Source organism: Lytechinus variegatus, chromosome 14 (genome assembly GCF_018143015.1).
Source record: "Lytechinus variegatus isolate NC3 chromosome 14, Lvar_3.0, whole genome shotgun sequence".
NCBI classification, from domain to species: domain Eukaryota; kingdom Metazoa; phylum Echinodermata; class Echinoidea; order Temnopleuroida; family Toxopneustidae; genus Lytechinus; species Lytechinus variegatus.
Genome location: NC_054753.1, coordinates 31,905,234 through 31,932,279, shown reverse-complemented (window position 1 = coordinate 31,932,279; position 27,046 = coordinate 31,905,234). Strand labels below are relative to the sequence as shown.

General features: G+C 38.4%; 1 protein-coding gene and 1 long non-coding RNA gene across 2 annotated transcripts in view; both read right to left on the bottom strand.

Annotated features, from left to right (window-relative positions):
- Positions 1-15,720, bottom strand: part of LOC121427160 (tyrosine-protein phosphatase non-receptor type 11-like) — a 67,663-nt gene extending 51,943 nt beyond the window's left edge. The window contains exon 1 of the mRNA XM_041623422.1: positions 15,561-15,720. Within this exon, the coding sequence (XP_041479356.1) occupies positions 15,561-15,574 (14 nt within the window). The 5' untranslated portion in view covers positions 15,575-15,720. The remainder of the gene's footprint in view (positions 1-15,560) is intronic.
- A 2,317-nt stretch (positions 15,721-18,037) lies between these two features.
- Positions 18,038-20,507, bottom strand: LOC121428003. The gene is made up of 3 exons (XR_005971725.1): positions 20,055-20,507; positions 18,950-19,076; positions 18,038-18,468 (listed from the first exon to the last, which is right to left on the bottom strand). It is a non-coding gene; the product is annotated as an uncharacterized LOC121428003 (long non-coding RNA).
- Between the last annotated feature and the right edge of the window lie 6,539 nt (positions 20,508-27,046).

Here is a 27,046-nt window from a genome sequence, read left to right as displayed (position 1 = left end):
ACAAATCAGATAATTAACCAAATCTCTCCGGTTTACTAATTGATTAGGTTGCAGATCAGAGCTGACATACACATGTATTCCATTGCTGCATATTTCAAAATTGTCAAAGTCTTATGACATTAGTTGTTCCCTGCTTTAAAATGCCCAGAAATATGAGGATAACAGTCATATTACATATTATAGTAAGTTGTTAATTAGGTTTAATTAATATGTTATCATTTACCGCATCCACCGGCTCCGCCACCCCTGTTACTTCAAACTTAATGTGCTATATTTTTTGTTCCTGATATTGTACTGATCTAATTCATAGTAATATATTTAGCCTTTAGTTCTGGCTTCAAAATGAGATATTACTCAATAAATTTGGTCAAGATGCTGTGATGTAGCAACAGTTTTTCCATGGCACCGTGTGGAAAATTGTTCATACACCACCCTTTTTGCATACCCAACTTATGAAATGCGACCATTTATACTTGGTCCTACAGTTTGCTCTTTGTGTGTAGACAGGCAGATTCGGCAGGACTGTCCGGCATGGGTGGCTTGGTATGTGCATGGTCGTCAGGTTGTAGCATGGTGTGGGAGTCGGCGGTGTCTGTGTCGGTGAGGAGGCTGGTTGGGTTAGTGGAGAGCTAGACGTGTCAGGCTGGGTAGGTATGGTTGAGTGGTTGGTGGCGTCAGAGACAGAGATGGTAGATGGTTAGGTGGATGAGGTGCTGGTTGAGTTAGGCGAAGATTGGTTGCAACATGTAGAACCAGAGTGGTTATGAAGGATTGGGCGCAAGATTCTGTTGATGTAGAGTCCAGGGTAGGAATTAATTTTTTTTTTAGGGGCTACTTTTATTTTCACATTGGTGCTACCACTGAATATCTTGGGGCTATTTTCAAATTCATGGGGCTACTTTTTTTTATCGCATATCAGCAATTATCTTTTGACATTACGAGACTCACTAGGTGGTTTCAGACCGCCTCGAAGTTCGTCAGTTCCAGGTATTCTCTGATCGGGAAATTTACCCCGATCAGAAAATACCAGGTATTTTGGTAATGTGAAAACAAACTACGCGGAATATCCCTGAAAGAAAATACCCGCTAAATAGTAGGTACTTGGCGAAATTACGAGAACTTTCGCCCCCCCCACAAAAAAAAAATCTAAATAACATTAACGAATAAAACAAACATAAAGGAGAGGGAGAGATGGAGAAAGAAAGAATTCAGATCAAATAATACATTTTAAAAAATAGTTTTTTTCATGGTAAGAATCACGGGTGTGGGTGAGTGTTTGTGTGTGATTGTGACTATGAAGTGCACTTGGATTGCATATAAATTATGTTAAAGAAATGAAAGCAATATCTTACTCAGTAGGTGGTTTCAGACTGCCTCGAAGTTCGCCAGTTCCAGGTATTCTCTGATTGGGAAATTTACCCCGATCAGAAAATACCAGGTATTTTGGTAATGTGAAAGCAAACTACGCATAATTTCCCCGAAAGAAAATACCCGCTGAATAGTAGGTACTTGGCGAAATTACAAGAACTTTCGCGGGCATTTTTCCAAGGTCGCAGGTATTTTGGCGATGTGAAAGCAAATTACGGGAACTTTTAGCTCAGCGTGTCGTTGGGCGCGGCGGCGTGGGTGGCTGCTGGGCTAGTGAATTTGAATCTCGCGCCTTGCCTGCTTATCAGACCATACTGCGCATGCTCGTAACTTCGGGAACTTATCCCGAAGGGTACGTTTCGGGGCGGTGTGAATGCAGGAATAATTAATGGGTATTTTTTAGCCAAAAAAAGTTCTTGTAATTTAACGGGGATTCTTGTGATCGAGGCGGTTTGAAACCACCTAGGCTAGTCTATTCAAATTCTGACACATAGCCACAGGCTATGTACATAATATTGTAGGTTCATGTACCTTAAGTTTTTTGCAAGTTATTTTGAAAACGCAGATCTCCACAGAAAATGCCTTTCATTCTGGGAGAGTCTAAATTCGGTGAAAATGTATTCATTAATAACTTAAATATTAATCACAATGAAGAAATCATAAAGCGTTTTGACAGTTTTCAAAAATTAACATGAAATCTAAACTCTATCTGAAACAGAAAATCACCATCACTTAGGCCATTACTGATAGAATTCTCACCCAGAGGTCTGGCAGAGAACATGAGCTCTAACTAGCTAGCTAACAGCATGCAAGTACCACACTCAAGCGCACGGCGTCCTATTTTTTTTTTAGATTGAGCCTTGTTTGATGATTTGTCTGATATTTACCCCTCTTCAAGAAAGAAATTAAAAGTTATAATTCACAACTATAAGCGAAGTGATTTTGGATTACATGTATTAACGCTCCGTTATGACAAGCAAAGACAGCGACTGTGAGGATAAAAGACTCGCACATTGTATGTGCTGTGAACAGGGATTTATTTCCTGAGCAATTAAAATTACGATATCACAGAATTGTGATATTCCGAATGGGAAATGTGTGCATTAGATATTGCACATGGTGAAGTATGGAGAAACCATGGTATTGAAAAAGAGACGCACTTGGCAATTTGAAACTGTGCTTATCGTAAATTGAAAAATACTTGATTTTAGCTTTCCAGATATTCAAATTTATACATGTACGATATGGCTTATCCATCTCGCACTCTGACTCGACGATGTCTATAAGCAGAGCTGTCACAATCACTAGCTGATCGATTACACCGCCACCGTATGATGCATGTGGTCTCGTTACCAGCTGTGCAGTCTAATCGTGCACGCGTACATAATACATAAGCCAGACGGCAAGTGCGTCAACAATTCTAAAAAGCCTGTGCTAAAGACTATGCGTACTCCGCACCCCAACTGGGCGTTGTGGCGTGCGCCTGTAATCCAAGCTGTGAGGAAGTTACAAATTGATGCAGAGGTTCGAGGTTCGAGCCCTGGTCACGTCTTTCGGATGGTGACGTTAAAGGTCGGTCCCAGACGTAAATAATCATATCTGATTAATACGAGTCTGACAAAACTCAAACACACACACACCCATATTGCATTGCGCGTTTATTTACAATCGCGAAGCTTCTGGTGTTGCGGAAGGGTCGGATATTGCATCGACCCTTCAACTTGAAGCTGGCAAGGGCGACATAAAAGATGCGCTTGCTCCGCCGCCGGGGAACGTAATTGTGTGAAGTATTTTTTGCATTGTCGATGGTATCTAATTGGGGCGATTCTAAAATAAATAGTCGCCCTAAAGCATTGGGTTTTGAGAATTTTTAGGGGCGATTTGGGCTGTCATGGGGGCGAAATCGCCCGTCGCCCCTGTGTAATTCCGACGCTGCCAGGGTCTTGGTGTACAGTGTTGAGTTGGTGGATTTCGATGGCTTCTCGCACTCTTCTGGTGCTCCAGTGGCGGATGGTGGTGATAAGGCGGCTCTTATCCCAATGAATACGGTGGTCTTCTTGCCAAGCATATTTGACGATGGCTGACTTGTCCCAGTATCTGCGTCTGTGGTAGGTTGTGTGTTCCTTGAGACGGCAGCGTTCTCGCCAGTGTATAATACGCATGGTTCAAACACCATGCGTGCGGAAATGGAGACCAAGTGGAACCATGCGTAAAATTTCAGCGACATGCGTGGAAAAATTAAATGGAAATATTCAGAAAAAAATAATACACTCCATGAACTCATCTTAGTGATATCAAGTTCATTTATCGGGTTGCGCCTAAGTCCCACCAACTTAAGACCACTTACAGGCCTACTACGGCTAGGAAAGTGGCAAGGCGCCCAGCTAGCTCACGGCTGCTATTGCGGGCATATGACGGCACGGTACGGTCGTTCCGTTGCCTATTCCCGTTTGCCCCGCGCATCACACCGGCTACGCTCCATGGTGAAACGTCAGATCACAGACTCACACAGAACTTTACATGTCGATCTACACGCCATTACGTTGTGTGGTGTTGGAAGTGCCGGTAGAGAATATAAAATGAACTTTCGCCAGCACGCACAGAACTTGCATGCACAACACGCGCAAAATAATTGCAAAAGACAAGTGGTGATCAACTAGGTGCATGCAAGATACGCGTGCGCTATATAGATGATCGACGGAGCGGCGGACATGTTTTGCAGATCCAGCCTAAATCTAGAAACACGACAAAGCCCTTTGACTTCTCATGTCTGGTCCGACCAGGGCCCGACTCTTTTTTTTTTTTCTCGAAAATATTTACAATTCATAAGCTGGAAAGCTGCACTTCTCTTTCTTTGGACTGAACGGCAAGTATCTGCATTTATGTGCATTTGTGTGGGCTTAAAAATACGCCACAGTGGGGCTTCCTTAGCGTCTCTATTTGATGAAAAGGCCGTCGCTTTCGCGCTCCCGCACCCACCCCCCAGGAGTGGCAGCACAAGTCCCCGACAGGGGTGAATTTTTTTCTGGCGAGAACGCTGTGAGACGGATAGCTTCTTTTTGTTAGTGGTAGGTGATGGAAGTCATTGGTTGTCTTCTCTGAAGCTGGCTAAGAAACACAGCATCTTTCTCCCAGTTATCCCCCCCCTTGCAAATAAGTCACTTCTAGCCCCATCCTGACCCAGGGTGATGACACTGCACTAGGTCTCTGTCCAGCATCTGTTCTCTGAACATTTTGGCCTATCTGATCTTGTTCCGAGTCCTCCTTTTTTAAACTAGAGCCATCCTCCTACACGCATGTCCGGGTGGTTGATATAGGAAGAGCATGTAGCTTCTCCAGTTTCAGTCTCCACCTTATTATTTTGGACAGGAAGCCTAAACCTCTCATTCATTTCTCTGAGGCTGCTCAAATTGTATCCCAGCTTCCTTTTATAGCCCTTAATTCATCCCTGACAAAAGTGTGCATCAACATTGGACATTATTTAAACAGGCGCCAGATACGCGTTAAATTAATCGTAATTTATACAAAAAAATCTGCATAAACCATGGACTCAACCATTGGTTTTTAAAACCACTTTTGTGAATTCGGGCTAATACATGTATGTTCCCTCTCCACCCAAAAACAAAGAATGTGAGAAGATCACCCAAGGTTTACCTAATTTCATAAATTGATCATCTTTCAACATTTTGCATTTGTTTTGTGAAGTCAATATGTGTACATGTACATGTAGATCCCTAAACTTTCTAAGTTGTGATGCCAATTCAACAAATTCCCCCAACACGGCCAAAGTTAATTAATAATAATAATAATGTGACTTATACAGCGCCAAATCCACTTGGTAGAGTGCTCAAGGCGTATAAAGAACTAAGAGTTAAATAAAAAAGTTTTTAGAAGATTTTTGAAAGTTTTGACATAGGAACATTTTTTTTATGTCTTCAGGAAAGCTATTCCACAATGTGGGACATGCTATGATCTTTCCCCCAAGTTTTTGAAACTTTTGGAATAACAAGGAAGTCAGAAGTGGATGAGTGCAAAGACCTGCTTGGTCTTTAGTAATTGATAAATGAAACTAAGACTGTATTGTGGTGCTGATCCAAGAATAGTATGAAAAGCAAGCAACACAATCTTAAAGATAATCAGAGTGTTGAGGTAGTGAAGTGTAACAGTGGAGCCTAACTTACAAGAACCATCACCTGAGGAAAGCGTCATGAATGACCCATCCATCCACTCCGTCACAACTATAACTACAATAGGTCGGGTTTCCGCCTTTGCGTACCGAGATCTGCCCAAGCAAGAATGACACAATGTTTCACCCCACCCTCGATCCATCTCTCCAATGCTACTGCACAAAGATATTGATCAATTTGACAATTAGCCACCGAATGAATGCCCAGATTCTTGATTCTTTATGCTTTAATCTCTATTTGAACGCTATAATTATTGTTACAAAATTTCAACCATGTAATCCCTATGTTTAAAGTAAGTTTATTATTCCTGCTGACTAGTTGATTTATTCATATTTGTCATCTCATTTGTAAACTTCATTTCCTTGTAAGCATTATTTTATATTTGTAATGCACCAGTGAAAAGCAAATTTCCAGTCAGGGGATAACAAAGTTATCAATTCAATTAAATCAATTCTGAGCCTAAGGCACTCAAGGGTTCATTAAATGCCACCACGTACAGAAAAATCAAGCCCTAGAAGTCATGGGTTGTGGACACCAGAAGAGGCGTCGCAGCACTCGCAACCCACTACATGTAGTTAGAAATCCACTGCCAAAATGCGGTTCTTGGTGCACGGTTAGTAGTAATACTAACCGCGCACTAACGTTACTTGTTAGTGTGTGTGCACCTGCTGAGGTACATGTCGGTAACGTATTCTGCCGTTAGATCTCTATAGTATGATGGGGTGTCCAATCTTCGGGGACTTTAAAAAAATATTCATCAGGCTTATCTTCACAATTTATACAAAACCATTTCAAGATATAGTTACCACATTGACGACAAGATCATAAACTATAAAATCATTGACAAAAATATGAAGTACGTCATGGGGTTTCGTCAGAATCGCGATCTCAAAATTCTATTCCGATCGACGAATGCGCGGTGTGGCAAGCTATATTTTCTTCTCGGTAAGAGTTCTAATGATCTTTACAATATTTATGCCTAACTCAAATTAGAGCAAGACATTCTGTTCAAATATTAAAAAATGTCAGTTTTATCTTTTGTAAACTAGGAGCATAGCTTGACTTTAATAAGATCCCCACCAATCACACTTTTCATGTTATTATCAGATCTAACGTTAGGCCCTAGGGCCTCAGTCTTCTTGTGTGTCCGTTGATGCCCACAATCAAAGTGTTGATTATTAATTGACTTGACCTTTACTGCGATATCCTACTGTATCGATACTGTACCATTGAAACATTTTTTTTCTTAAAGGTCAAGTCCACACCAGAAAAATGTTGATTTTGAAAAAATTGAGAAAAATCAAAATTCAAACAAAGATAACGCTGAAAATTTCATCAAAATCGGATGTAAAATAAAAAAATGGCATTTTGAAATTTCGCTTATTTTTCACAAAACAGTGATATGCACAACTCAAATGACTCAGTCGTTGATGTCCATCACTCACTATTTCTTTTGTTTTTTATTGTTTGCATTGTACAATATTTCACTTTTTACACATTTGACAATAAGGACCAACTTGACTGAACCCTTTAGTATTAAAATAAATGCTAATTACATATGTTCAGGGAGAATTTAATCAATGTTTCACTTACTAAGGAGAAAATTAGAATATTTCATATTTCCTATAGATATAAAAAAAAAAAAGAGTGAGTGGATGACACCATCAGTCTCCTCATTTGCATACCAAACAGGATGTGCATATAACTGTTTCGTGAAATTAAGCGAAAATTTAGAATGTCATAACGTTCTTATTTTACATCCGATTTTGATGAAATTTTCAGTGTTACATGTAGGCTACATGTATGCTTGTTGGATTTTTCTATTTTATTAAAATCAGCTTTTTGTTGGGGTGGACTTGTGCTTTAAATTAAAAAAAGACATTGCTGGTGATGCTGTCTACTTGCTGACCCTTGTCACAAATGTGTCAAGGGTTGCAGCATCCACTATTAAACTCGGCTGGTAGTTACATGTACATCCATAAAACACACAAAAGCAGTCAGCAGTCTTATTCTCTATCTAAACAAAGCACGTAGCATTTGCCTTTACTAAATCTAGGCCTAGGCCTATATAATGTAGATTCTAGGCTTTACTACTTACAGTCGTTAGGGCTTAGGTCCCCCCTAGTCTTGAGGACTCAATGATGTTTTATTATTATATTTAGACATTAACTTCTTCATCATGGAGTCTTGAATCCCCAGTCATATGTGTATAAAGAGACTGACCAAAACAAAGATGGATTTCCCTAGGAAATCCATCTTTTAATATAACAAGTGGAACACCTCTGGCAGTCTCGCCTGCATTACGCAATGCAATATAGCAGCAGCACTTCCTTTGAAAATAGATAATGAATATCATTCACAGAAGAAAACACTAATATGATAATAAAATATTATGCCCATTGACCCAAAATGATCTTTGACCATGATTGTGTGACCTATACATGTGCAAAACAATCATTTACATTTGATCATCCTTATGTCGATGTTTCATGAGCTAGATCCATAAACTTCCTTAGCTATGATGCCAATTCAACACATATTTCAAACACAGCCAGAGTTCACTGACCTTTAAATGACCTTTGATCTTGGCCATGTTCCTGAAATGCATCCAGGGTATTCAGGGATACACTGCTGCTCTTAGGTCCAAGTTTCATGAACTAGATCCATAGACTTTTAAAGTTATGATGACAATTCCACAAATACCCCCAACATTACCAAAGTTTGTTGACCTTAAATGATCTTTGACCTGTTCATGTGACCTAAACCTCCCACAGGATGTTCAGGGATACATAGTTGCTCTTATGTCCAAGTTTCATGAACTCGATCCATAAAATTTTAGTTATGATGACAATTCCTCAAATAACCCTAACATGGCCAAAGTTTGAATTGAATTGAATTGAATGTATTTATTGTCCTGTGTAGGAAATTCATTTTGTTGACTGTTTTTTTTACTATAAGTGGCCCTTTGACCTTAATCATGTGACCTGAAACTCAGGCAGGATCTTCAGCGATACACCATTACCCTTATGTCTATGTTTTATGAACTACGTCCATATACTTTCAAAGTTATGACAACATTTCAGAAACTTAAGATTTCGATATTGATTACCCCCAACATGGTCTTAGTTCATTGACCCTAAATTACCTTTGACCTTGGTCATGTGACCTGAAACTCAGACCAGATGTTCAGTAATACTTGATTAACCTTATGGCCAAGCTTCATGAAGTAGGTCTAAATACTTTCTAAGTTAAGCTGTCATTTCAAAAACTTAACCTTTGGTTAAGATTTGGTGTTGACCCTGCCACCGTCAGAAAAGCGGCGCCTATAGTCTCACTCTGCTTCACAGGTGAGACAAAAATCAAGAAAATTTAAACATTTTACCCTTGAAGAATGGGACTCTATTTCGTCATGTGGAGTAGACTGGGCCACAAAGCTTTACTACTGTGATGTACATGTAAATGAAATGTCTCGTCTCTGACCCTAATTTATCTTTGACCTTGGTCACGTGACCCGAAACTCAAGCAGGATGTTCAGTAATACTTGATTACCCTTATGTCCATGTTTCATGAACTAGGTCCATATACTTTATGATGACATTTCAAAATCTTAAGCTTGGTTAAGATTTCAATGTTGACGACGCCGCCGCCGTCGGAAAAGTGGCGCCTATAGTCTCACTCTGCTATGCAGGCGAGACAAAATTCACGTAAATTGTGTTGATTTTATTAATTTCTACACCTTCCTTCGCCTAATGCATAGGAAGGTTTAAAAATTAGTATTAGTATAATATTCCCGATTATTCATAATCACATAAATTGTAGTATTTGTGAAATAATGATTTTTATCTATAAATTGTTCTTCAAAATGGCATCGCTAACCGGATGTACGTCATACAATGTACATAAGCGGTTCAAGGGGTAAAGGGTCGACCCTATTGTATTTGCGTTGTGTACATGTGGTTCTCCACAGGGCTAACCCTAACCCTAACCCTGTACAGATCGCGCTAGAACTTCGGTCTCTGTATTTTTGGTGAGTGGAGCCAACGTAGTTCAGCGGAACAACCAACATAACAAAACAGAGACCGAAGCTTTTGGTCTAACGTAGGTGTAACGTTACATGTAACGGGAGGCAGCGTAGCTCAGTCGGTTAGAGCGCATGTTTCGGATAAGATCGCAGATCTCAACGTGAGGGGTTCGAGTCCCGCTCATGCCGAAATGCAGCTAACAAAAATCTGATGCTATAGGCCTATAGCGTTGTGTGTTAGCGTGCCACACCACTGTATTCAGTGCAGGTGTGAATGCAGTCGGAAAACACTCCGTCCATCGGAAAGGACGCAAATGTTGGTCCCGTCTATAGGAGAGTCACAACCTATGCACGTTAAAACCAATACACTATTCGTCAAAGAGTAGGGTGTTCACCCAGTGTATTGCACCTGGTATGGCAGTGTATCCTATTGCCGGACACCTTTATTTCAGTGCTTTAAAAATGACAACTAGAGGAAATACAATCAAGAAAAATTATCACTTGCTATTCCAAATATTCTGAAAATTATGAATACAATGAAATTATTTTATATTTTCCAGCCGTTTTCTTGCACCGCACTTGCCGCATACCCCTCCGCGAAAAAACAATTATTTTCGTGCGTGACAAATTACATCATAATTCCGGACGCACGCCGGACGGGTAAAAATATTCTTGATATGATGATGTAAGAAAGAATTTTGTGATTTTTTTCATGATATATCATATCATGAGTAAATTATAAGTTTTTGTTTGCTTTCTTATATCGATTCTGAGCAGATCTTTGTAAAAATTTGTGTTTGCTAGCTAATTTTTTTTTTTTTCAATTGCCCGGTCGATATGGCACTTTCCAGTATTAATGCTCATTCATATCTAGATCAGGTGACCAAAGAGAGCACTACAACATTGGGAGTACAGCACTGAATGCAGTTAGAGAAGAAAAGGATTTAGGGATCATCATTGACGACGATCTAAAATTCCACAAGCAAGTGTCAAATGCTGTTAATAAGGCAAACAAGGTACTGATCAGCATAAGACGTACTTTCCAGTGTCTTGATTCGACCACTATCCCCAAACTATTTAAAGGGTTAGTGAGGCCACTCCTGGAATATGGAAATGTCATCTGGTCACCACAGTACATTGCTGATGCTAAGGCTGTCGAGAGAGTTCAGAAGAGAGCAACAAAAGTAATCTCCAGGATCAAACATCTTCCATACAAGGAAAGGCTTAAACACCTGAAATTACCATCCTTGGAGTACAGAAGAAAGAGAGGAGACATGATTCAAGTGTATAAGATCACTCATGAAGTCGACAGGCTTAACCCAGACCACTTTTTTCAACTAGCTGACAGTACTACAAGAGGTCATAGATACAAACTTGTAAAGCCAAGATGCAGAACAAATGTGAGAAAGCAAGCTTTTAGTCACCGAGTAGTCAATGATTGAAACTCTCTCCCAGCTGAGGTAGTTGAAGCTCCCACAGTAGACACCTTCAAAATCAGGCTAGACCGATACTGGCAAGATAAGCATTATGATTCCCACTACTCTTAGATATGATAAGTCAATTTTCACCAACATGCCCCACTGCCTCCTTAATTTATTGAAGCATGATGGAAGATGACTAAATTAGAAGATAGATCTGGAAGCTTGACTGCTAATTCAGCATTCTTCCAGTATTTTCGGTAAGTAAGGTAAGGAATAACCGTCGTTTCTGGGGATTTATTCAACAATTTCTGACATTTTACTGTCATCCCCATTCACTGACGGTAGAGTGTTAGTGTGAGCTCGCATGTGTTATCACGCCCTCACTTTTGTCGATGGACTGTCCAGATTTCGATGTGCTTTTTTTACATCGAATTTACACTCTAAGGATTTATTAACTACAAGATATCAATTTATAATTTCTAATCAATTAAAAAATGCCAAAATTATATATTAAAAGGTATGAAAATGGTACTTTACCGATGTTTTCTTGCGACTTGGACGCCAGAATCACTCCCAAAATAGCAGCCAAAATTACGAACGAATGGAGAGTGCATCGACAATTTACGAATGTGATATCGATATTGCTTTCGATATTAATTATAATGCGATCTGCTCCATATGCGAGCTAAACCGCTACGATCACAGGTAGCAGACAACATTCGATATATCGAGATATTAACGATAATGACGTCATTCAAGATGGCAACTTGCGAGAAAAACCGTCAGCTCAGGTGAAAATGTCCCAGATGAAAGGTTTCTGGATCATCCAGAGGATTTTTATCAATAACTCCGGTCCAAGGTACGCAATTAGATTTACTTATATTTCCCTGATAATGGACACCACGAAACTGTAAATTTCGCTAAAAAAAAGTTTTAAATCGCGACCTATAAAACATTAGTTCACTATACGTTGTCTGTACGTACGGGCCTCCAAGCTCTTCAGTATATGTATTGGTGAATGGAGCCAACGTAGTTCAGCGGAACAACCAAAATACAGAGACTGAAGCTTTTGGTCTAGTTCATATCGTGACCCTCAGTCATCAAGTTCTATCAATGCGCTGTCGATCGTTGACGGCTGTCTATCACGGTAAACCTCGCGCACGGCAGGGGTACCGAGTACCTTGAGAACTAGCCGTCAACAATCCCGGCGACGATCTAATCGATGGAGCAGACGAGATTGAAATTCGGCAAATATCAGGTCTGTATTTCCATCAGAAAATAGATCAATTGGGATCAGTTGTTACGCAAAACTATGTTATGGTATTTTAAAGAGAAATTGCCCTAGTCAGATCTATCCTGGAATATGGTGCATGTGTCTGGGATCCCTATCTTCAGAAGGACATTCAATGTCTGGAGAAAACACAGCGTAGAGCAGTACGGTTCATCTGTGGCGACTAGAGCTCTCGAGAACCAGGTTCGATTACCAAGATGAGAGAGAATCTCAACCTGCCTACTCTTGCCTCAAGACGCCTAGTCCTGAAACTTACATCCTCCTTCAAAGTGGTCGAGGGGTTGGTTCCTGCCCTTCCTGTTGATAAATTTCTTATTAAAGCAAGACCCAAACGTAATATCAAAGCTAAGAAATTTGTAAACTTTGATGCTACTAATGTGGTAGAGAAACAAGTTACAAATAATTCCAAGTGTTTCTCAATAAGACATTGTAACACAGAGCAGTTAAGAAATTCTTTTTTTGTGAATACAACGCTGGCCTGGAATCAACTTCCTAACGAAGTTGTCAGCAGTACATCACCAGAGGTGTTTAAAGCCAAGATCGAGGAAAGCCACCTACGTTTCGACTAAACTCATTTGCGCCCTCTCCTAACCTGGTGCATTATACCTAACGGTCTTGCACTGTAGGATGGGGGGGTCGGGTGTCCGGACACTTTATCTTTTTGAAGCCTTCTTTTTGTCTGTGGATTACACTAAAAAATATGAATTCATTACTTGTAATAATTTTCTATTTTGTTCTTTATAATATTTCCTAACATTTTGTACTAATAATTGATGAAACTTCGCTTGTAATTTTTTTCAAATGACATTCTAAAATTGATCGTCCGGACACACAACCCGTCCGGATACACAACAACTGGGTATACTACATCCAGATCCAGATGCCAATAGTAGCAGTAAACGCTGATTTCATGAGAAAGTCTGTAAATCCAGGCTTAATTGTCAGAATATCATCGAGGATCTAGATCTGGTACAGTTACATAAGCTGAACTTTGTGAAATCTTGAAATCTGCGCTGGAAAAACGTTCACACTGAAGATCACCAACACAGATAGGCACACGTGGGACAGTGTATTATTATTATTGCTGGAATAAAGACCCGATGGAAGTGACCAAATCCGCGCTTATTTTGCTTATTTCTCAGCAATTACACAATTTCTCCCAGAATCCTTAGGCACATATTTTTTATTCATACAAACAGACACTTGGGTGGTCATTATTCTGTAAAGTCATTTTGAGATCGTTACCAAAACTGGAATTTTTAAGCAATTTCTGTCATTGCATTTTAGAAAAAAATAAGGTATGGTAGTGGATCGTATTACCGAACACTTTTCATGAATTTGATCATATCAAACACATTATTCCAATAAAATTCACCAAACTTTCACCATAAATACACAAATACATACAAAATATAAATATGCAGAAATTTTGCCGAAATTGTTTTTCATTTTTACGACATCAGCTTCCAATCGGACCCCTCTTCGCAAGTGAAAAATTGTGGTCACTTGAAAAGGTATCGTATTACCGAACGTGTGTTTTCTATGGGAAAAGTTGGGAAAACAACAAAGTAACTGATGAGCTATTTTGACTATATTTTATTGTTTTGAGGATATACAGACTTCGAAATTGTGTTTTTGATAATTTTTCATCATTTTTCTATTTAAGTTCCCTTTGGAAGTTGCAAAGGTTTGAGCGTATTTGATTATTTTCTGACGCATATGATGCGCGCGTTCGGTAATACAAGGCCGGTCGGTAATACAATCACTCACTATACCGGTACTAAAAGTCAGATTTTTTCACCTTGTTTTTGCAATCTTGTTCTTTGAATTGATCTGTGAAATTGATTTCGTATGCATGTCCGGAAATATGATGGTGTCTGTTATAGGCCTACGTGACAAATACTGCGAGAAACTTCAGGATTGAAGGTAGACCAAAAGCTTCGGTCTCTGTTTTGTTGGTTGTTCAGCTGAACTTCGTTGGCTTCACTCACCAAATACAGAGACCGAAGTTCTAGCGCGATCTGTACAGGGGACTCAATGGCCATATGTTTATGTACTTAAGATCGGATAAAACGGGGAAGTGAATTTGCGCGACAGCCGAGGTAAGTCACTGTTTTTGTTCCTTTTAACTTCATTTTTCTCTGTTTTTTGGCAATTAATGCCAAGAGGGAATATAAATTTGCACTCTGGTCACTAGTATAATTTTCGAAATTTTTAATCATTAAAGACAAAAATTGAAAAGCCCCGACGGGGGGATTTTGCATTGCAAGTCCCCTAATGGTGGCTGCACGATAGCGAGCCGTCTGTGTACGAGGAGAAATAAAAAAAAAAAATGTTAAAAAACTCCTCGAAACAGACGGCTGCCAGCTGTCTAGATTGAAGGATGCAGTCAATGACAATGTAGCTTGAAGAACGTTAGAAATTAATAAAATCAACACAATTTACGTGATTTTTACCTTAAAAGATGCATTTTCTAGGGAAATCCATCTTTGTTTTGGTCAGTCTCTTATTAGGCCTATATGACCGGGGATTCAATGTATGGTAGGGGGTCCTAAAGCTGCGCGGGTCCTAAAGCTACGCACCACTCATCGCGCATGCAGTTTTCAATGGCAAATGCGCACTCTGTGTGTGGAACTGTGACTGCAGAGTGATGAACAATTCCTATTAATTTTTTTCTACAGAGGCTGCAGTAAATCTCTAAATGCAGAGAAAACCAACAACTGTTAGGAAGTTTGGAGTTATATTCGCTTTAATTTTATTTTATCCTATAATAATTTGAATATATTTTAGAAATTGAGGCACAGGAAATACTATTTTTTTGCATGATAAATCAAGTGCGTAGCTTTAGGACCCCTTCTACATCGGGCGGCGAAATCAAGAGGTGTTCGAAAAACACGACGGGATTTTCGTATTAGTGAGTTTTGTGATATTTTCTACTTGGCTAATGATCTTTAGAATGTTTGCCACAAATTAGTGAAATATAATTTGTTGAGATATTAAAATTGGGACAGTTTTTATTGTTTGAAAACAAAGTGCGTAGCTTTAGGTCCCCCCATCATATACCGGTAGGCCTAGATCTATGTAGGGCCTATGTCTAAGTTCTAACTTAAAAACATCATTCATGGAGACGGAGTCCTCAACTCAAGTCAACTCAATAATAATAATATAGATAACTCGTTAGGCCCCCAAAAATTCAGATTACGGACTACGGAATTATAAATTCATTAGGCCTAGACATGAAAAGTAGCTCAAAAAAAAGATAACACCGATACCTTCTAGAAGCCATGATCAAATTCAGTGAAAATTCTATCCGGATGTCCAACGAAACTTAAAATCACTGTGATTGTTATGTCCGGTTTATAAATTTACGGTCTTCCTAAAAAAGATTATCACTGCTATGCTGCACGCCTGCTGTACGTCCGCATACCGGTACGGTATACAACATGTACAACCATATTGACATCTTCACAATCTAGTCGTAGTAGGATGGCGCTCTTCAATCTCTCCAGCATCCGGTCAGAATTGAAGAAAATTTTGGAGGGTCAAAAGTGCACACTGCTCCCATTTTACATGTACAAGCCAATGGACACCGCCACTGTTTTGGTACACCAGCGAAATGGAGGCGTGGTCATACAACGTCCTTCGCGCATAGCGTAAAAATATGTAAATTAGCATTTGGTCACTAATTAGCATAATGCGCGACCTGATTTAATATCGTTGGTGTCTGTGATTATAATAAATCATGCCACTCATTCATTCTTAAGTAATCTTATTTTTATTTACCTTTGATTTATTTTAGCTGCAAGTTGACAGTATCTTTGCTAAGGCAATAACTGGAAACTTTATGGGAGGGAATTTAATTGAGCTTGATTTGCCCTCTTTTCATACCATTTTCATTCTACTAATTACATTCACTTTTTATATTACAGAAGAGGTTCCCAAAGAAATTGTTGCCATTATATTTTTTCCCTTAAATCTTGTAAGTGTTCCTTGCATGGTTGACAATAATGGTTGAATGTAATTACTATGACATCTCTTATGTTTATGAAACCCTTATTTATTTTTCAATCTTTTCTTTTTATTACAGAAAACGAAATGAACCTTTATTTCATAATTTGAACAAAAATAATTAGAACAAATCAAATTCTTTTACACAATTATTGTACAGTCTCCAATATAGGTCCTATTATGAATAGCAGTGGGGAGCACTTAATTTTAAATGGCGACTCAGTTCTTTGTCATTATCATATATCAATATAGGCAATGACCCAAGTACAATATTTTAGGGAGATTCTCAAAATTATCTAGGCAAGAGAGCAAACCGATCATAGGCTATTTCTTTTTTAATTTTCAACTGGAAATGAATCTGGTGTAATTTTTATAAGGAAAGAAAAATATGTTTAATATAAATGTTCCAAATCTTTTAGAATTAATTCCCCCGCTCCCGTATTCCCATCATGAACAGCAAGGTCTTGTAATTGCTTCTACCAAAACAAAATGAACTTTCACTAACTGCCCCACCCCCCATCTGATCTCCTGCTCCTTCTCTCTCTCTCTCTCATTTTTCAGAAACTGACACACACAATTATGCATAAAGGCAAACAATTCTCCTGTCAATTTACTCCTTTCCCACTCTGATCCTTATTTCTGATCCTTCTTTCTCTCGAAGAATATTTCAATTAACTGCTGTTTGCTCTCATTATGTCACAGTAGCATCATCACATTTCAGTACAGAGTGTAACAACTTGTGCCATTTGTGCATAAAACAATGCGGTAGCATTATATCATCACAATTTAAATGAATCAAAATGACCAAGATCAGATAATTCAATTCAAATTCAACATGTTTATTAAGGAATCCATTTTCTAAAACATTGAAAATAACATAACAATACTAATTAGAGTCTATCAAATATTTAATATATTTTAAAAAAATAAAGGATTAAGTACATTTTTCTACACTTAAGTCAAAATGTACAATGTTCACTAAAATTTCATTCAAAAGATGTCGATGAGCCTAATAGTTAATATGAGGGATGCATCCAGGATTTCATAAAAAGAGCTTAAAAATCTGTGATATCTGTTTACTTATTTTTCCACAAAAGTTTGTCACTCAAAAAAAATTGTAAATTCCTTCCAGATTTGGTGACAAGAAATATTCTTCTGATGTGAGAGCACTCCTCATAAAAAGGGGGGGGGGCATTCCAGATTCTCCCTAAAGAGTGCCTTTCCCAATCAATACATTAGTGAATCATTCACAAAATTTGATGTTTACTGTCACTGTGTTTAGAATTCAATCTATTTAAAAAATAGTTTATTTATACATAATTTTACTGAGGTAACCCATTTCAAAAACTTTTTAAAAAGTAAGATTACATTAAATGCAACTTAAAATCCCTACATAATTATTCAAGCATCATGAAGACTTGCAATAACTTTGTCCAAGCCCGTTGCAGCTACCATAAAAACCTTGATTTCTTGCTCAGCCCTGTTACCATGGTAATTGTCATAGTGACAAGATTACAATAGTAATAACTTGTTTATGAAATGAGGTCCGGGTGGGTGTTTCATAAAGCTGTTCGTAAGACAAGAACGGCTTTAAGAACGACTGGTGATTCTTTCTTTTGGTAAATGGTATACACCATAGGCGTTGGTTTAGTGCGTAAGAAAGGATCACCAGTCGTTCTTAAAGTCACTCTTAACTTACGAACAGCTTTATGAAACGGCCCCCGGGAGTGATACTAAAATTATTTCTTAATCCTCTCATCACCTTTATTTACATTTATCTACGCATGATTTTTATTTCAAAATATAAATTTTTGTCTTGTATACAATAGGCCTTTAAACTGGAAATTATATTTAATTTCACGAAAACTACTAAGAACTAGTAGAAGTACTAAATATCGATAAAAGGTGATACATTTGCCAATTGGAAAAAAAAATCTCTTACTTGTATTTTGTGTGAAATTGTGTATACATTAATGTCATTGCCCGCTGATGAACCTGAACTTGTACTGCATTCTTTTCTACAGATGTGCAGTTTAAAGAACATTCAATGCTTTGTTGATATATCTATTCAAATTAATTTGAAGTAACTACTTATTAACTTGGCCTTCATATTTCTTCCACCTTGGTACTTGTTGTGATACCAGTACTTAAACAGCTTGGGTAGTGGGAAACCTGCATTGTAAAAAATAGAGAAAGAACAAAATGAGCTGCTGATGTGAATTAATTTTACTCATCTAGTCAAGTTTTATTAAGAAGATTTAAACTCTCTTTTAATACTTTTGTCACTTTTGTCCTACATCCAGATAAATTGATATATCAAAATAACTATTTACTGTAGGTTTTGATAATGAAGAGTGCAAATTAATTCAAATATTCATCAGATGATAACTGTTAATATCATGTTTTTTATGTACATGTACATAGACAGAAGGTATGGTTGGTGAAAATGGAAATACTGGTGAATCTGAATTCAAGCAAATATTAACTATCAATGGAGCTTTAATTTTACATGATATCTTATCTTGATTCAGCTCAATTGGCCATACACCCCCTCCCCCAAAAGAGTGAATATTTATTTATTTACTGTAGACTACTTTTTGGGGGGGAATGAGCTTAGATACAGCCTGTATTATTATTAAAACAACAAGCATACCTTGCAATTTTCCAATTCAGATGTCCTGTTCCTCATTAGAGTGTAACTCACACTTGCTGATCTGCATGGTTCTCAATTCTGTCCCTCTGACCGGGTGTGAACTGCTAAGATCTTGGTCCTATTGAATCTGCAATAAATTTTTTTTTAGTTTGAGAGTATTAGAGACAAATAAAACTACTCTTCTTAAACATTTTTCCAGCTGCCCATATCATTGGCCTATGAATATTCCAAACTAAATTATCTGGTCCAAAAACTTCATTCTCTCTATCATAAAGTTTCACAGAGAGGCATACGCATACCAGGTACCCGACTGTTTATTAAAGTAAAATGATTCTAACCACATATTGCTCCAGCTGTATAGCTGAATCAGGACCTGGTCTCTGTTGGTCCTGTATATAACTAAAGAATCACATCACATTTGAATGAAACAAACACTAAGAACTTTTTCAGAATACCACCCCAGGCCCTGCCCAGGGCATCCTGTTCAAATAGAAACTTGATTTACGTCTAAGTCATTTCATTCAAATCTAGCACAAAATCAATTGGATTTCATTCATGATTACTCTGAAGTAAAAAGTTTCTGAATAAAAGAAGCTGCTGAGAATTATAATTATTCATATGAAGAGGAAATAGCGTGGACGGACTAGGCCTAAACTTCAACTTTCAAGCTTGAAGTTTGGGCCTAGGCCTAGTCCGTCCCCGCTATATTCATACCCCATGACTACATCGACAATCTCGCTATCCGGCTAGCACTGCACCGCCGATATCAAGGCCTGACCAAAATCACAATTTGTCGTTACTAAAACAGGAGGTCGGAAACAAGTCCACATCTACCCCTGATAATTGACAATAAAACTGAAATACATATTTACTTTTTGCCTAAATGAAGCATTCCGATGAAGGTCTACGACAAAATGAAATGGTAAGTTAGGCCTATCTTTTTGAGAAACTCAGTGACAGATGATTTATTTGGAAGTCAGGCAAAAGACATGGGAGTGTATGGAAATGGAGGTTTACGTAGTAAAGTAATACGGGATGGCCCGAACCCCGGCAAACACATCACCATTGCAAGTGAGATCAAAACATGAAAATGATCTTAACTTACTTTTATTCTTATGGAATGTCATTAAATCAATATTGATGTTCCCTCCAAGATTTTCTGCTCCAATGAAGTTCACCCAGAAATCACGATTTCGAAGATCAATTCTATAAACAGATGATTAGTCGAGCTATTTCGTTGTAGAAACTGGAAATTCGCAGAGTCCAAAAGAACAACACTTCGCACAGATCTCGTGGGGAATTGTGGGAAGGAAAAACGTGTTTAATTCCTTAGGATATGAATAAAACATTAGCGTCTTAGCCAATCATAGAAGTGCATTTTGCGTAATTTGACGTCATTCTCATGAATTAAACATTGACCCTCCAAAAACACCCTTCAAATTGTCCGCCGGCAGCCATATTGGCTGTGTACAAAACCTATGGGAAATAAAAGCGCGCGAAAAGAGTTACCTCTCTAGCTCCCTTCGGGAGCTTACGTATACGTAAGATCGTATCTCTGTGCTCTCCAGATCCACTTTCGTAAGAAGGAATATTCGCAACGATTATAATGCGTTAAAGTCACCCATCCACCACTAGCGTACCTACGGGGGGGGGGGGGGGCGGCAGACTGCCCCCCTGACGAGTCACAACCCATGCAAGGGACCTATCCCTGCCCCCCCCCTGACGAGAAGTTGAAGACCTTTTTTTTTTTTTTTTAATGTCCTATATATCCTGTTGAGGATCTTTTTTTTTTTTTGCTTTCCAATTGTTTTTGCGGACTAATAAATGCAGAAATGCGGAATAATAAACTCAACCTATACAAATACAAAATAATTAATGCACGTGACAATTCGTGGAAAGGGCAATAACTTGGAAGGTTGGTGTTTATTTTACAAATTTCTTTGTAATATCGGTTTTTGTATTATATATATTTTTTTACTGAACATATTCCTCTTCTCTACACTTTTCTTCTTCTATTTCCTCTTATTACAGTTTGTTTTGTTTTTGTTTTATTTATTTTTAATGAGAATATATTTCCTATATAGCATACAAAAAAATTTCCATTTTCAGAGGAATTCCAATTTGCTTGCAAGATACCTTTATAATATAGTAAGCGTGAAAGTGTATTTGGCAAAACAACACCTAAAGCGTTTTTCATAGCGGCCCCTTTCTTGGCAGCCTTGTCAACGGTTTCAATACCGTTCTATCAAAGTGTGAGGGAATCCACTCAAAAGAGACAAAACTATCTTTCAATTGTGAATCATTGCTCACAGAGAGTCGCTAAAAATTACAACTGAACAAAGAGTCTAACCACTCAATTGCCATCAAAATGGCCACAAAATCTAATCCCAAGTACATGGGGTAATATAAAACACTTAATCATATCATATTGAGGGACATAAAATGCATCTCATGTTCTAGACCCGAAAATCCGTTCAAAATCGATCTTCTTTATTTTTTGTATATTGACCCATTTGGATGCTACAAGACCCCTCGGAGCGAAGACGCCTGGTTGGGGGGGGGGGCAATTTTGAAAAATACTTATTTTGCTCAATTTTGGCCAATTTGGCCAGGTCGCGGGTCGGCGAGAGACCTGAAAATCCGTTCGAAATCCATCTTCGTTATTTTTTTTTGTTTATTGACCCATTTGGATGCTAGAGTAGGAGCTATATTTTTTATCAGCTCTAAGTACACGCCGGCAGGTTCTTCCAACATAGAACAAGAAAAGATGAAGAGGTAGATGTTGCTGGTTTGTGCTCAACTGCCTGAGCTTGGCAGGGGATAATTTATTCTTCAGTTCTTCTCCTAGGCTTTATATATTCAAATTAACTTGGAAGATGACCGTAACGCATCATGAATAAGAACCCATCACACATTAGGAGTCTTACACAGCATAAATATTCATGATTCATGAACCAAGAGAGAGGAGGGGAGTAATTAACATAGCTGAAGAAAGAAAGGACCAAGATTTGATAACAGAAGAAATAGTCAGATGTGGGTTGCAAGGAATGAAGGATGGATGAGGGTAACAAAGGAGATGGGGATAATAAAGATGAATGATTAAAAGGCAAGAATGCTTATGGAGAGTGAAGAAAAGGGGAAAAGTAAAGTAGGGTTATTTTGGAGTTGAGCAATGTCCTGAAAATGAGAAAGGGGTTTAAGAACTCTGTGAACTCTGGCTTAAAAGTAATTAACTTGAGTTGTGACCAAAACTGAAATGAACAAACAAAACTGCAATAAACTTGAATATTGTACAAACTAGTTCCCCACATAATATGCCTTTCTCCAAATAAAATGTCCTCATTTTAGGATCTCATATCAAATTTTAAGTAAACATGGTCATGTATAAACTATAAAAGTACATAGAAAATGATTTTTTCGGATCTGTAAATCATTCATATGACAATATTCCATCGAAATCTTCAAGTCATGCAGAAATCATTTCAAAATAAATTGAGATCCTATCAAGATAAAAATAAGATAGAAAAAAAATAAATAAGATCCTCGTTCTATATCTGGACCTATTCAAACTAATAACTATATTTCTTTTTCTGTTTGTATATTTCTCTTTATAACGTTTCACCAACCCCCAAAATACGGTTACAGCCCGATAGTCCGCAGGTCCGATAGTCCGCGGGCCCGATAGTCCGCGGGTCCGATATACCGCGGGTCCGATAGTCCGCGGGTCCAATAGTCCGCGGGTCCAATAGTCCGCGGGTCCGTTAGACCGCGGCTCGTTAGACCGCGGGTCCGATATACCGCGGGTCCGATAGTCCGCGGGTCCAATAGTCCGCGGTGTGTGTAAAATTATGATCAGGATATAGTGAGATCCAATGTCATCAAGAGGTCCAAAGGCCAATGATACGAGTCCATGGGGTTCTATAACGATGACCCAAAGGACAATCGCCCCCTGACATCGACTTCAAGAATATCCCCATATTTTTATCTTCGGGGACTGTAACCCCCACCCCCCGGAAATTTACCCTCTAGGCGCCATACGGAGCCTCTAAAATGCCATCGACTTGACGACATGGCGAGATACTTTATCTTGCCATGTCGACTAAATAAGCTTATTATGTCCGCATGGCGAGATACGTTATCCTGCCAAGTCAGTCCACTTATAAAAAGTTATATGTCAACCTGGCGAGATATTTTATCTTGCCAAGTCGACTTAAATAAGTTACACGTCAACAAGGCGATATATCGGGATTCTCGCCAGGACTTGTACACTTCATAATCTCGCCATGTGGACATATCGACTTGACAAGATAGAAGATATCGATATGTCGAAATAATAAGCTTATTGATTACTTAGGCGGCGGAAGCGAGGGGGGGGGGCATTTCCCCCCTAAATATCAGGTGGGGGGACGGTCCTCCCTAATTTTTTAGTTGAGAACCTTTTTTTTTGCTTGTAAATTTGTTTTCTACGTCCCCCTCCCCTAAATTGAGGTGGACCCCCTAAAATCTTTTTGTCCCCCACCCTAATTTTGGTTGATAATTTTTTTTCCTTTTTTTTCTTGACAAAAAATGTTGGTGGTCCCTTCTAAAATTTTGATTTGCTTGTCAATTTTTTTACCTGTGTCCATCCCAAAATTTCAGGTGGACCCCCCCCTAAATTCTTTGCCTTCCGCCGCCAATGATTAATTAAGACATGGCAAGATAAAGTACCACGCCATGTCGTCACGTTGATGGCATTTTCAAGGCTCCGTATTAGGGGTAATTGTCTGGAGTGTAAATTTCCGGGGGTGGGGGTAAGAATCCCCGGCGGTAAAAATATGGGGATAATATTTTCCTTGAAGTAGTTGTCAGGGGGTGCTTGCCCTAATTGGGTTATTGCTATAGAACCCAGGCGCGGATCCAGAATTTTGTGGGGAGGGACGGGGGGGGGGCAAATTTGACGTGATTTTTGGCGCCCACAATGGCGCCTACTCTCTCCCGGCCAGGCTAACTGAAGTGCCTTAAATGAATTTTGAATTATCTTATAATCACATAAAACAAATTAAAGACCACTTTTTAATGTGTTCTTGAAAAAAAATTAATGAATACATAATGTGATATCAATGGGCGATTTTGGGGGGTTTCAGTTTGGTTTCTCCTCTCACCAAAGTAGGCCCTACTAGAATATTGTGTGAACGTGACCTGTAGTTTCTGTACTGTTGTTTTAGAATACCCTTCAATAATATTAATGATAACCTCTTGGGAATAATTCAATCTCGAAGCAATCAACTAATTCTCCTCATCAGTGACGTATTTATTCAGCATGGGTGCACGGGGGGGGGGGCAAGGGCACCAAGATAAAAAAAAAAGAAATGAAATGGGGGGTAGACGTTAAAGAAAATCTGAGATTTTATTCTTAAAAACACATTAAGGTATCTCACAGGGCCTAAATAAATAATGAGAACGCGAAGCGCGAACTGATTTTTTTTAAATAGATTTTTCATGTATTATATCCTGAAAGCCTAAGTCAGGGGCGGACCTAGCTTCTGCCAATAGGGGAGGGGCCATTTTTCTTTCACCCATATTTTCCCCGATCGGCCGCTCAAAGATTTTTTGTTGTTGTTGTTTCTTTGAAGTTTGAAGGGGTTGTCCCAGTGCCGTAATGAGCCAACAATTTCGAGGGGGCTCGATATGGCGTATCGCATAAAATTAATAAGAAGTTGCCAGTGAGCGAAGCGAGCAAGCAAATATGCTGACATTTTTATTACAAAATACAAGGTTGTGATAGATTTTGACATAATATTTGGAAAATAATAGTATATTTTATCCTAATCCCTTTCCTTTTCTCTCTATTTTTTTTTTGGGGGGGGGGGCAAAACGCCCATGTCCTAACAGTCATTTCCTAGCTTTACTTTATAAGCAACATAAATTTGTAATAATCCCATAAGCCCTATGCAAGCTAAAAATGAAATTTCATGTATTTTGTCCTGAAAATTGACCATTCTGGGAAATGTTTTTGAACCTGAACAGGACGCGTATGTAACTAGATAATTACCACGAGCGCGAAGCGCGAGCAGAAATATTAAATATTCGTTCTGGCCTGGTCGAAAAGGGACCTGTTAAGGATGTTTTGCAGTTAGCAATTAAGACGATACATATTTCAATGATTAAATAATGCGAGCGCGAAGCGCGAGCTGAACATTTTTAATATTCCAACCTAAAAAGATGAGATTTCAAATCCCCCAGTGGGACATTCGATTCATGTTTGTCAATCATGAAAAAGGATGGGTAATTTTTGGTTTCTTCCTACAACAATAATGCGAGCGCAAAGCGCGAGCAGAAAATTTTTGATATTGTGATCTGAAACTGGATAATTTTAGCACGTTTTGAATAAGATCAAGCTTTGTATCTCAAAAAACATGCGTGCGCGTGTTTTAGAGTTAGACAGAATCCTGGCATTCTGAATACATTTCATTTTTTCATCATAAAAATCAATAATGCGAGCGCAGAGCCCGAGCTGAAAATAATATTTAAAATTCCGATATGAAAAGGGCCAATTTAAGCACTGTTTACAGCACTGTGTATATAGGGAAATTTGATAGCACTATATAAATGATGCGAGCGCGAAGCGCGAGCTGATATTTTATTATTATTTTAACCTAGGATCGAGACATTTTAGGCCTAAGGACATTTTGTCATCATATAAAAATGATGAACTATCTTCTGTTTCTTTTCCTAAAACTTGTCGATATTAATTTCTGAAGAAGGGACAATTTAGTTATTATGAATTCATACAAATTTTATTTCATATCTATTAATCTATTAAGCCTAATGAGTGTGTGAAATTTGTTGACAGTGCATGAGGCCTGAAAACGGGATATTTTAAGTATTTTTTAATCATGAATAGGATTCATTGGTTGATATATTTTTAGCAAATAATGCGAGCGCAAATCGCGATCCGGAATTTGTTAATGGGGAAATTTAAGTAGTTTGTTATAGAATTACTATATAAATATACATAACTCACCAATCAAAATGCAAGCGCACAGCACTAGCTCATAGGCCTTTATTATTATTTTTTCTACAATCAAGACACCTGAAAAGGGATATTTAGAGAATCTTATATGAAATACAAAGAGACAATAGGTAGGCCTACTTGGCAAAAAGTGCGAGCGCACAAAATGTTGCAAATGTTGATTCACACCATAAAACGGACATTTTCCAGAGCACTTAAAAAACATAAATTGGTAAATCAAACAAAATGATGAAAGATCGATGTCCGAGCTGAATTATGTTTTGTATATTGATATAAAAACTTGATATTTTAAACTACATATATTGAGCAAGATATGTATCTCATCGAACAGGCAATGCTAGCGCGATGCGCGAGCGAAACTTTAATATAGTGACATTAGATATTTTCAAAAATTGTTTTCCAGGTCTTCTCCTGACCTTATTTTATTCACTCGTCTTCCTTTTATGTTTTGTCTTCTTTTTTCTCCTTTCTTTTCCCTCCCCCCCGTTTTTCCCAATTTATTTGCTCTGTCAATAGAGGGAGGGGGCCCTCGGGCCCCCTGGATCCGCCTATGTTAGTAGTTGTTATGATGAACACGATGTATATCTATTAAGAAATGAATGCGAGCGCGAAGCGCTAGCTGAAAACGTCTATAATGATGAAATGAAAAATACATTTTCAATTGTCAGGTTAGAATATCAATTATTTTCAGCTTATGCTTCTCGTTCGCATAAAAAAAAACTGTGAGGTCGGGATGCGTATATAACTAAACAATTTATTGATGCAAGCGCAAAGCGCGAGCTCAATTTTTTTATATACTGACTTAAGAAGGACTCTTTTAAGGTATAATTCCTATTCTAATTGCTTGTCCCTTTTCTCTTCCTTTTTTTCTGTTTCTTACTCCATTTTTGCGCCACCATGGGGGGGGGGGCAAAATCTTTGCCCCCTGGATCGGCCTATGTTTGTTGACTTGAAAAACACTAACACTTACATGTGCGTTTGATGCAGAGGATGCATACCTCATTAATCAAAATCGAGCGCGTAGCTCGAGCTGAATTTGATACTAACCCTTTTTTGTGACCCTAAACAGGATATCTATCTCGCTA